This window comes from Pituophis catenifer, unplaced genomic scaffold (genome assembly GCF_029215685.1).
Source record: "Pituophis catenifer annectens isolate HBS135680 unplaced genomic scaffold, rPitCat1.0.hap2 SCAF_8, whole genome shotgun sequence".
In the NCBI taxonomy this organism is placed as follows: domain Eukaryota; kingdom Metazoa; phylum Chordata; class Lepidosauria; order Squamata; family Colubridae; genus Pituophis; species Pituophis catenifer.
Window position 1 is genome coordinate 22,512,275 of NW_027256888.1, and position 12,600 is coordinate 22,524,874.

Below are 12,600 nucleotides of genomic sequence, written 5' to 3' on the forward strand. Positions count from 1 at the left end.
GCACAATATCATTTCTTATTTCTTTATCAGTAAAGTAAATCACCACATCTCTAGGCAACTGCCTTTGCTTTGCCACCCAAGAATTAACTCTGTAGGCCTTATCAATCTTGTAGGATACATCTTCAGGGCTAACCTTTAAAATCCCAGCCAGAACTTCAGCAAACATCTTTCTCAAATCTTGTCTTTTATCTTCCTGTATTCCCCTAATTCTAACCGCAAATTCCATGAGTCTGAATTGCATTATTGTGGTTTCATTTTCAATCCTTCGTTTTATATTATCTACATTGTAAGTCTTATAGTCAGCTTCCTTTATTTTTTTAAACTCTACTTCTGAGCTTTTTTCTTGAATCCTTATTAAATCATTTTCAATTCTTTGTATTTTATTATCCAAATTATAAATCTTATCATCAACTTCCTTAGTGTCTATTTTTGAATTTATAATTTCATCCATCTTCAGAATTATTTCTATAAAACTTTTCATATGTTGCTTCAGAATATCATACTTTTGTTGAATCAACTCTTTAATTTCCTGTCTAAAATTTTCAAGATTCAGATTCACAGTCTTATCATGTCTTGCCATCTCCTCCAGTAAAAATTTCTTTAGGTCTATGAAGCCATTCTTCTGCATCTGCAAACTCTCAACTTGTTCATGCGATTTATAAATGGGAGAGCCCCCCCCCCATAGCTTGGTTATCTGGCTTTGTCAGTTTTAGCGCCATCCTGCCACACAAAAGATTTTTTTTCCTTTTTCCTTTTAAAGAAAAAGACTTCTCTCCAAACAATATCAATAACAAGTCTCTAAGAAGGAAGAAACATGAAATAAGAATTTTTTCTCTCACTTCAAACCAGCACTTTTGCTAGATACTTTGTAACTTTGTAACTTTGTAATGTTATAAGCTATTCAAACGGAAGGACTTTCACTTTCAGCTTTTCTCAAGCCTCAGCCAGTCGCCATTTTAAACTCTCCTTTTTCCTCCTTTCACTTTTCTTTAACTTTAAAATCAGTCTTGGGGTTAGAATACTTGCAGTTTAGGATCCCCGATCCGAATTTCATCCTGCTTATTCAGATGATCTGTGAATTTCGTTGATTGGTCCGGTCCCAGCGCCTGGCTCTGTAAAAAGGCAGAGTTCTCCCGAAGCCCGGAGCAGCGGCGAGCGGAAATAGGGAGCCACAACCTGCTCGTCCCCAAGAGTAAAAAAAAACTCTGGGGACTTCGCAGAGGGCTCTACCTGCCCTCGCCTGCTCTGTCTCACATTTCCTTCAGGAAATGGAGTTTTTCGAGCCGCCTTTCAGATGTAAAGGCGGCTCTTTACAGGCAACGGGGCTGGCGGTCTCAGAGGACCATCTGGCGGCGACGGAAGCCCCATTTCCACTTCTTTATCATCAAATTTTTGTCCTCTGTGCAACATTATAATTATTTCTCTTATTTCCATTGTCCAAGTCAAATAGATCAATTTGTTCTTTCTCTAATTCCTGCACCATTTTTCTTTTTAAGTTAATATTATTCCAGTTATAAGAGTTCCGTTGTGTTCCCTTCTTTTTATTTTTTTTTTCTTCAAAAGTCAAACCACTTGTAGACAAGAAAATCCTCCCCCACAAGTTCTCACGAATATTATCTGTAAAATCCACAATTTTCCAAAACAAAAACCAAGTTGCAATATTCCTTTTTATTTCAGATGGTGTCTTTCTGCAATCCATAATTTCCGGTTGTTTAAAAAGTATCCATTTTGTTTCAATTACATAACAATTTTGTTTAGCTTCTCTTTTTCTTTTAGGTTTAAAAATACCAAGTCATATTTAAAGTCCAGTCCAAATTTAAATAACTCTTCTCACTTCTTTTTTTCCCTTTTTTCCCCTTTTTTTGTACATCACTTCTTTTTTAAAGCTTATTATCCATTCTCTTTGTTTTTCTTGAAATTTAAAAATAGAAAAAAAAAGGATCTCTTTATTTCTTTCCAATCCTTTGACCATTCTCTAATTGTTTAAGGTTTCCAAATAGTTTGTTTAAAAATCAATTTTCTATTGGTTATTTGTCTCTTTAAAGTTACGTTTCAAAATCTTCTTTGCCCCCACGCTTCTTAGCCACTATTTATCATTAGGGTTCTTATAATTAAAAGATGATTCCCTTGTTGTTATTTCACACCTGGGTTGGCTGTCACTCACCCAGTTTCAAAAAACTCTGTTCTGTTCCTCTCCTCTCTCCAGCTCTATACTTAATCCGGTTGTCCCAGCTTCATGGCAGCCGCCATGGCTGCCATCCCCCGCCGCCAAGTCACAGAGAGTTCCCTCTGACTTTCGAGGAACTTGCCTGTTCCTCTTGGTCGTCCGAGGTGCCTCTCTTTCTTCCCCGTCCCTGCAGGATGGTTCTGGTCCGCAGACCCATCAGCAGCGGTTCATCAGCCGGGGTTTTCACGGAGCTCATCGGAGCCCACTAATTCCCCAACTGTCTCGCCGCGATGCCAAACCAGAAGTCTCCTTTGTAGGCTAATTCTGTGAAAGGAAGGTCAGTCGAATTGTCTTGCTGGTAGTTAATGTAGCATCTCAGGTATTATTCTAAAACTCCATTCATGCATTCACACACCCCATTCATCTGGGATAATGGGAGGAGTTAAGTTGATGGGTGGTGCCAAGCAATTTTAAGAACTCCTGCCAAAATTACAAAGTGAATTGAATCCTGTGATCCAAACTGATTTGCTCTGGGGATCCATGGAGTCTATAGACATGTTGTATGAAAAGCTTGGTAAGGTGTGTGCTGAAGGGATTTTGGAGTGATATAATTGTAAGTAATTATAATTAACAAAATTAATTATAATTACTTATTGCAAATTAGATTAGAAGATGAAGAAGTAAAAGAAACAATGATAACATGGGCAAAAAACTTTGGTTATATAATAGAATTAGAGAGATGGCAACAACTATGGGAAAGATATTATAAATTAACAATGGCAACTGCATATAAAGAAAAACTATATAAAATGTTTTATAGATGGCATATGTCACCAGAAAGGTTAGCAAAAATGTTTAAGGATAAATCAGCTAAATGTTGGAAATGTTTCCACTTGCTGGGATCATATTATCATATGTGGTGGTCATCTACAGAAGCTATGTTACACCAGCGTATAGAATTAAAACCAGAGACTTTTTAATTGGATATTTTACTGGAGAGATATACTGTAGTAAAGAAGATACATATTTAATTATACACATAATAACAGCAGCAAGAATTGTATTTGCACAAAATTGGAAGGTAGAAAAAATCCCGTCAGAAGGTGAATTAATAAAGAAGATTTTAGATTGTGCAGAAATGAATAGATTAACATTAAAAATAAAAGATAGAGGAATCGGTGTATTTCAAGACATGGGGACCATTTTATGCATCGTTAGAAAGAAATATGAATAAAAGATGATAGATTTATAAATTAGACAATGTAAAAGTAAATGAGAGAAGACAAAAAAGGAATAGAAACTCAGATGACACCTGTAAATGTGAAAGGGGGATGGTGGGGGGGAAAGAGAAAAAATGTTACTATATAAATGTTCAACCACAATGATATATGTATAATTGGTAAAATGGAAAAGAAATTGAAAATAAAGTGTATATTAATAGAAAATCAGGGCTGCTTGGACACCAATAGGGAAAATATTTGGATTGAAAATAAATACAACAATAGAGAGAGGATGGAAAGAGGAGTAGAGGGTAAGAGGAGGGGAGGAGAGAGAGGAACAGAAGAAAGGGAAAAGGAGAGGAAGAAAGGGAGGGAAAAAAGAGTAGGAGAGAAGGTTAGAAAGGGGGGAAGAAGAGAGGAGTGGGGGAAAGGAAGGGGAAGGAGAGAAGAGGAAGGAGAGGAGGAAAGAAGAAAGTAGTAAAGGATAGAAGAAGGGAAGGAAGGGAAAGAGAGAAGAAGGAGAAGGGTATTGTTGTAAAATAAGGGAGAAGAAAAGATAGAAGAGCAATCCCAAATAGAATTAAAAATCTTTTTTCTTTAGAAAATATATGTATATGTATGATTAACTATGGATAAGAGAATGTACATTTATAATATGCTTTTAAGAAATAAAATAAAAAAACTTTTCTCAAAAAAACCCCCAAAATTACAAAGTGAATTTAATTCTGTGATCCAACTGATTTGCTCTGCGGATCCATGGAGTCTATAGACATGTTGTACAAAAAGCTTGGTAAGGTGTGTGCTGAGGGGATTTTGGAGTGAGGGACAAAGTATACTTGTTTGGAGAAAAGGACCATCCAAATTACGGTGTTCCCTGAGCTTTCTGGTAGTTCCATTATAAAGTCCATGTAAAATTCTTTCCAGGGTGCTTGAGGTTTTGCTACTGGCTAAAGGAGATTTGGGATTTTTCCTAGAAACCTTTTGGCTGATGAACAGATAAGGCAGGTAGCCACATAAGTTTCAATGTACTTTGGTTGAGTTTCACATTCCATTCTCACGATTCTGTCCTTGATTAGCCAGTTCATTCTGGATTAACAACTCTAGTTCCTGTCACCCTATTATTCCCTCCCTCCCTCTGCCCATTTCCTACTTCCCCATCTTCCTCCCTCATCTCCTGTGTTTTATGGCAAGATGCCAGCAAAGCGAGTTATACTAAAGATGGCAGGCCTGACAGTTAGAAACACAGTTGTTAAGTGAATCTGGCTTCCCCATTGACTTTAATTGTTGAAAGATCACAAAAGATGATCACATAACCCCAGGACACTACAACTGTCATAAATACATGCCAGTTGCCAAATGTGAAAAGAAGGACTAGGGGGAGATACGATAGCAATGTTCCAAATATCTAAGATGTTGCCACAAAGAAGAGGGAGTCAACCTAATTCTTCAAAGCACCTGAAGGCAAGACAAGAAGCAATGGGTGGAAACTAATCAAGGAGAGAAACAACTTAGAACTAAAGAAAAAATTATTGACAGAACAATTAATCAGTGGAATGACTTGCCTCCAGAAGTTATGGGTGCTCCAAAACTAGAAGTTTTTAAGAAGAGATTGGATAACCATTTGTCTGAAATGATATAGGGTTTCCTGCCTGAGCAGGGGGTTGAACTAGAAGACCTCCAAGGTCCCTTCAAACTCTGTTATTTTGTTCTGTTACAGATATATTTAACTGGTTCTGTTAATATGTAATTTTTCAAAGTGGCTTATCTGAAGAAGAATGGATAATTATTATTTTGTTATTAATCTGATCTCTTTTTTCAGGTGAATACACAGTGATGACAGCTCATTTTCATTTGAAGAGGAAAATTGGTTATTTTGTGATTCAGACCTATCTTCCCTGCATCATGACAGTCATTCTGTCTCAGGTGTCATTCTGGTTGAACAGAGAATCTGTTCCTGCAAGGACAGTTTTTGGTATGTAATCAGTAATAACTTATTATTTCATATGCTAGCATAGAAGGATGTATAATCCTTTTCCCCTGTTTTTCTTTTAATAATCTTTTGTATATGATTGAAATTCATGAACATATTCATTTCTATCTAATGCTATTTTAGGTTCAGTCTACTCTACAATTTCCCAGGAAGTTGGAAAGAGAATTAAAATGTGAAAGGGGTCATATGTAACCCCCCCCCTTTTTTTTTTTTTGCCAAGATGAGAGGAATATATGTATTTGTATAGTTGCCCTTCTCAAATCAGTTACTTTGGGCAGCAAACATTCATAAACAATTAAAAACATTGTACAAAAATAAATTAAAAACAAATAACAGCCAAGAGATATTACACTCCATTGGTGTCAATGGTTTGTAAAAAATGTGTCTTTAACATATTCAGAACTCCAGCCCTGGAGGCTTGGAAAGGCCAGCAGGTTTAAGGCCATCCTACTCTCTAAAGTGAGATTGTTCTGGTAAGCAGGCACTGTAGAGTACAAATAAAATGGCAGACAAAAACCCAATGTACATTTTATACAATGAGCTTAAAACTATCAGGACAGGAGTCTCCCATAATTTCATAGCTCTCAACCTTCTCATCTTCCACAAAGTAAACTGTATCCATCTGCTGGAACCTAGTGATTGTGATTTTTTAAAGTAGTATGGGTGTTTTTTTAGGGTGCTGAGTTGTTTTTTATACATTGGCTTTTATTGTTTTTATTTTTTTTTCTCAGCACTGCTGGTAGAGCCACCCGAATTAACAGAACATAAGATGGGCAACTATATTAGTCTTATTTGTGAATCAATAAATAAAATAGTTTGTCAGGGTTCTGAGTAACAGCCTCAATGAAAGAAAACTCTGACGCTTGAGTTTCCTGAAACTTACATTTTTATTAGAGATATCATATTAGGACATCTGGGAAAACCCAAATCTGAAAGTTTCCAGGTTTTCCCCACCCAAAAAAAGTTCAAGTCCCTGCCCAACACCCCACAAGTCCATCACATGGTCCAATCAAACATCGTCTCAACTGGGGATGCCTCCCAGTTCCAGCCTTCCAGGTGCAGGACAAGTTGTCCTTGACTTCTTGAGAAAGGAATGTTATTATGACTATATATCACCCATGCTCCAAACAATCCTTCCTCTCAGTTTCCCACAGTAGTAAACGTGGGAGGTCTGAAGGCCCAATACAAAAGATGGCTGACAGGCCACCACCCCTGGTCAGAAAAGCATGTCCTTGAGAGTAGCAAAGTGGTTAATCATTCAGTATACTAACCACCTCTCCCTCCCCCCAGGAGGACCCTTTGGTTTATCAGTGAACTTATCATGGAATTGCTTTACTAGCCTGTCTGCTTTGACATTCCAACTTTTAACCCATGTAGCCTCAGACAAAGGGTACCCTTTCCAATGTACTAAGTATTGAAATCTACTTCTATACAATCTAGAGTCTAAGATCCTTTTTACTTCATAGTGGGTTTCTCCTTGCACCACAATAGGCTTGGGGGTGCTTGAGCTTGTGTGGGAGATTGAATGTGTGGGAGATTCAGCTGAACTATCACTGGGTTTATTACTTTGACTATTGGGAATGGACCTAAGAACTTAGGTTCTAACTTCTTTCTAGGCAGCCTAAGTTTTATGTATTTGGTCGCTAGATAGACCCGATCTCCCACACCAAAAGGGGGTTGAAGAGATTGATGTTTATCTGCTTGTCTTTTGTATGCTTCAGCAGCCTTCTTGGTATTCTCCCAGCCTTTTCTCAACCATCCACTCGTTCAGGGTCATAGGAGGAGGGAGGCTTCCTGGGCAATTCAGGCATGGGCACAAAGTCCATTCCTCTGGTGACCTGGAAGGGGGTCAATTTGGTGCTACTGTGCACAGCATTGTTGTAAGCCACCTCCACAAAAGGCAGTAGGTCCATCCAGTTCTCTTGCTGGTAATCCACATAGCATCTGATATATTTTTCCACCATTGTGTTCACTCATTCCACTGCTCCATTCATATTCAGATGAAAAGCCGAACTAAGTCCTTGCATGGATCCAACTGATTTCAGGAACTCTTTCCAAAACTTTGCTGTAAATTGGACCCCTTGATCTGAGATGATTCAGCATGGTATTCCATGTAGTCAGTAGATTTGTTTGCTGAATATCTTTGCCAGTTTTTTAGCGGATGGTAATCCCAAGCAAGCTGTGAAGTGGACTTGTTTTGAAAACAAATTGATTACTGTCCAAATGACAGTATTTCCCCCATTTTCTGGAAGTTTAACTATAAAATCCATCGCAATTTCTTCCCAAGGTCTGCTGAGGCTTGCTGGAGGAGCCCAGGAGGTTTCCCTGGTCTCATTTTCCTGGCTGCAAAAGAAGTACAGCTTTTTACATAGTCCTCTACATCAGCGTTTATTTTTGGCCACCAAAATTGCTTCCTGGCCAAATGTAGGGTTTTTAAGAATCTAAAATGGCCAGCCAACCTGGAGTCATGGCTGTGTTGTAATACTTCCAACCTCAAAGTTGCGGGGATATATAATTTTGGACCCTTCCAAGCCAGTTCATCCCTTATCGTCAAGATGTCCCTATTATCACTTCCGGTTTCCTTGTCTCCGGCGTCGGCGGCGCTCTTTGAAGCTCCGCCAGCCCCGCCGCCTGTAGAGCCGCTTCGAAACGAAGAAGCGGCTCGAAAACTTCTAGATCCTAAAGGATTGAAGAAGAGAGATCGCAGGGCACTGGTTGAGCCCCTGTGACCCCCCAGGGAAGTTTCTGGGGAGAGAACAGGCGTGGCTCCCTTCCAGCCTGCTGAAACTCCGGGCGACGTGGGACGATTCTGCCTCTGCAGAACAAGCCGGCTGCAGGAAACTTAAAGCGAAAGAACCGGCTTTAATAAACAGCGAAACTACCTGAAGCCTGAAATTTGGAAACGCAAGTATCAGCACTTTATTGACTTTCAATTTGAGAAATGCGAGTGAGTGAAAGTGCTTTGAAAAGAAAAAAATATGGCGCCTAGCCTCAGAGTTAACGAGCCAGTGAATGTGGATTGGTGAAGTTATCTTGTTTTGTTACAAAGTTTCCAAGTTGTTACAAAGTTGCCCTGCTTGTTAAAAGAGAAACAATAATTTCTCCCTTTTTAATACTGGACTTTGCTTTATTCAAGTCTTTATTTGATTAAATCTGGGGGACTTTTTTAGAAGTCTTTGTGCAGGAGGGAAAGGAAAAGGAACCTCCCTTTTCAGAAAAACTAGATCACGAGCCAGGATGGCTTCAAAGAAGCAGGAAGGGAAGGCGTCAGGGGGGGGATCCCCCACACACAAACATGAAAAGCAACCTCCCCCTGCTCAACAGTTACAAACTCAGAAAAAAGAATTTGATGTGGGAGATTTAAAAGAATTTATTTCTAAAACTTTGGATGACAAATTTCAAAAATCCCAACAGGAGATAGATGATAAACTTCAAAAATCACATCAGGAATTTATGCAGGAAATTAATGAAGTTAAAGACATGGTGAATCAGAATCAAAAAAAGGTGACCAAAAAAATATCAGAAGTGGCGTCTGGCCTGGTAGAATTTATTGGGAAAGTTGATTTTAAAGTTGAAGAATTTAAATCAGAAGTTAATGTCAAGATGAAAGACAATGATTATAAAATTGATGAAGTTGACAATAAAATGCAGAGAATTGAAGATGAGATTGTTATGATACAATTCCGGGCGATGGAATTTGCTATACGGCTTCGGGGAATTCGAGAGGAGGAGAGACAGGACTTGAGACAAGTTTGCTCTGAAGCCTTGGCTAAGATTTTACAAGCTAGTCCTGATTTGGTATTTCACAAAATAGATAAAATTTACAGAGTCAACTCTTGGGTGGCCAGACAAAGACAACTGCCTAGAGATGTGGTGATATATTTCACTGATAGAGAAATTAGAAATCATATCCTGCAAAAATCTTTTCATACTTCTATACAAGTGGGGGGCTCACGACTTGAAATTTTTAAAGAATTACCTCCTAAAATGCTGAAAGCTAGAAAAGAATTTGGTTTTCTTGTTAAGGAATTGAAAAATTTACAGATACCTTTCCGGTGGGATGCACCAGCTGGGATAATTTTTAGATACAAGGGAGAAGGATATCGGCTGAATACCGTGGAGAAGGCACAACATTTTTATAGTACTATATTTAAGGAAAGAACTCCATCTCCACGTACATCTACAGTTTTGGAGATTAAGGAGAGTGAAGAGAGGCAATTGGAAGAACAGTCTAAGCAGGAATTAGAAACAGTGCAAGGTGCAGAAGGAGGTTTTTTGAGTGAGCCCTTGCTGGATTCTTCTCCAATTTTGGATTTGATTCAGTTGGCTGAAGTGAAAGATCAACGTATAACTAGAGCTCAATCTAAGCTATTTAAACAACAGCAACAACAACAACAGGAAAGACAAGACAAGAAGGCAGTTAAGAGTACCGTACAAGAGAGTGGCGCTATGGGAGGAGCGAGATCGAAGCTTTCGGAGGAACTTCAAAGATATTGCTCCGCGCTCCAGAAAGAGGCCGATGACCTTTAAGTGTCTATCTTGGAATGTCAATGGGTTGAACTCAGCACAGAAAAGGAAGAAAATATTTACATATTTGAAACAATTTAATAATGATATAATATGTTTACAAGAAACGCATATAACTACTCAAGATCAAAAATATTTGATAAACTCAAAATTAGGATTACATTTTATATCTTCGACATCGCAGAAAAAGAATGGTGTGGTTATCTATGTAAATAAAAAATTAACAGCGAAAGTTATAGAAGCAGATCAAGAAGGTAGGTTTGTAGCAATTGAATTGCTTACAGCAAATGGACCAATTCTTTTGATTGGAATTTATGCTCCCAACCAACAACAGGATTATTTTTATAAGATATTACATACTAAAATATTGCAATGGGACTATAGATCTATTTTAATTATGGGAGACTGGAATGGAGTAATTGATTCTAAATTAGATAAAAAGAGCTTGGCAAAGTCTAGAATTAGACTACCACAGACTTTTTTTGATATGAAAGAAGATATGGAATTAAAAGATGTTTGGAGAATACATAATTCAAATGTATTGGATTACACTTTTTTTTCTGATAGACATAGATCTTTTTCTAGGATTGACTTTATCCTGTTGTCAAATGATCTACTTGTTAAGACCAAAAGAACAAAGATTTTTCCAAGAACTTTGACTGACCATAGCCCTGTATGGATAGAAATTGAGATGGATAAGGTTGAGAGACGCTCCTGGAGATTAAATGAGAACTTGTTTAGATACGAAAAAAATATAATAGAACTTAAAAAGCACTTGAAAGAATTTTTTGAAATAAATTTGAATAAAGGTACTCCAATCGAAATTGTTTGGGATGCAAGTAAAGCTTATATGAGAGGGGTACTTATCTATATGAACTCTAAACATAGACAGTTCCGACAAAAGAAAAGAATCGAGTTGGAAATGGAAATAAAGAATAAAGAACAGCTACTTATTAAAAATCCAACAGATGAAAGAATTCGAGGTGCTATAAAACTTTTGAAGGACCAATTTCAAATGCTTATGGCGGAACAAGTTGCAACAAGCCTACAATATGCGAAGCATAATACATTTTGCAACGCTAACAAACCGGGCAGATGGTTGGCTTACACATTGAGGAAAAAACAAAGTATACGGACTATTGATAGTATTGATATTGGCGGGAAAGAAATCTTTCAACAAAAATTAATTAAAGAAGCTTTTGTGGATTATTATACTAAATTATATGCTAAAGAAGAGGTGCAGAATGGACTTATAGAAAAATATTTAAATGATAAGAGAATTACAAAAATTACCGATCAACAAAAGGAAAGAATGAATTATCCCATAACAGAGGAGGAGATAACAGCAGCAATTAAACAGTTAAAAACAGCCAAAGCTCCTGGCACGGATGGTCTGACTGCAGTGTATTATAAAACTTTGCAAGCTGAAATGGTGGGACAACTTAGAGACTTATTTTGTAACATTCAACAAGGGGGTAAAATACCCCCATCTTGGACAACTGCTTATATATCTTTGATACCAAAAGAACAAGTTGGTCCTAAAAAACCAGAGAATTATAGACCAATATCTCTTTTGAATACAGACTATAAAATTTATGCGAAGGTATTAGCCAACAGATTGATGCCAGTAATTCAAAAGGTGATTCATGAGGACCAAGCGGGATTTATTGAAGGCAGATATATGAAGGACAATGTAAGGCAAGTAATAGATTTATTGGAATATCTTGATAAGAATAAACAGATTCCTGCAGTGCTGGCTTTTTTGGATGCAGAGAAGGCCTTTGATAGAGTGGATTGGAATTTTCTATTAAAGACTTTAAAAAAGATGAACTTTGGGGACCAATTTATACAGGCAATCTCAGCAATTTATCAAGAGCAAAAGGCACAGATCATTATTAATGGAAGTTTGACGACAGAGTTTAAAATTGAAAAAGGAACAAGACAGGGATGTCCGTTGTCCCCACTTTTATTTATTTTAACATTGGAAGTCTTGTTAAACACAATACGGGACTCAAAAATTTTGAAAGGCATAATGATAAGGCAAGAGGATTACAGAATAAAGGCATTTGCAGATGATCTGGTGGTTACCCTATCACAACCAATGGAATCAATAATCTTGATGAATGACATTATACAAGATTATGGTAGAGTTTCAGGTTTTAGACTGAATTCAAAAAAGACCAAAATGATAGTTAAAAATATGACACAAGATCGTAAATATGAGCTTGAAAGGAGGGCAGGTTTTGAAATTGTACCTAAGGTAAAATATCTTGGAGTTCAGGTTGCAGAATCAAATTTGAAATTGTTTCAAAATAATTATGAGGTGTTGTGGCGAGAGGTTCAGAAAGATATGGAGACCTGGAAAAAGCTGCAACTGTCTTTACTTGGAAGAATAGCAGCAGTTAAGATGAATATTTTGCCAAGACTTCTGTTTTTGTTTCAAATGATTCCGGTGCTTAAAAGTGATAAACAACTGAAAGTCTGGCAGTCTGGTGTGAATAAGTTTGTCTGGAACGAGAAGAAGCCGAGAGTGAAACTGAAAATTATGCAAGATGTTCCAGAAAGAGGAGGCCTTAAACTCCCAAACCTACAGTTATATTATGATGCTGCAGCTTTAACTTTAACAAGTGATTGGTTTGGAAGTAAAAAGACTGGAATACTAAACGCAGAAAGTTTTGATCTCGAATTTGGATGGC

General features: G+C 37.5%; 1 protein-coding gene across 1 annotated transcript in view; it reads left to right on the plus strand.

Moving 5' to 3' along the window:
• LOC139320230 (gamma-aminobutyric acid receptor subunit alpha-2) overlaps positions 1-12,600 on the plus strand; it is a 441,414-nt gene that overhangs the window by 347,859 nt on the left and 80,955 nt on the right. Inside the window, exon 8 of the mRNA XM_070948459.1 lies at positions 5,207-5,363. Coding sequence (XP_070804560.1) covers positions 5,207-5,363 — 157 coding nt within the window. The remainder of the gene's footprint in view (positions 1-5,206; positions 5,364-12,600) is intronic.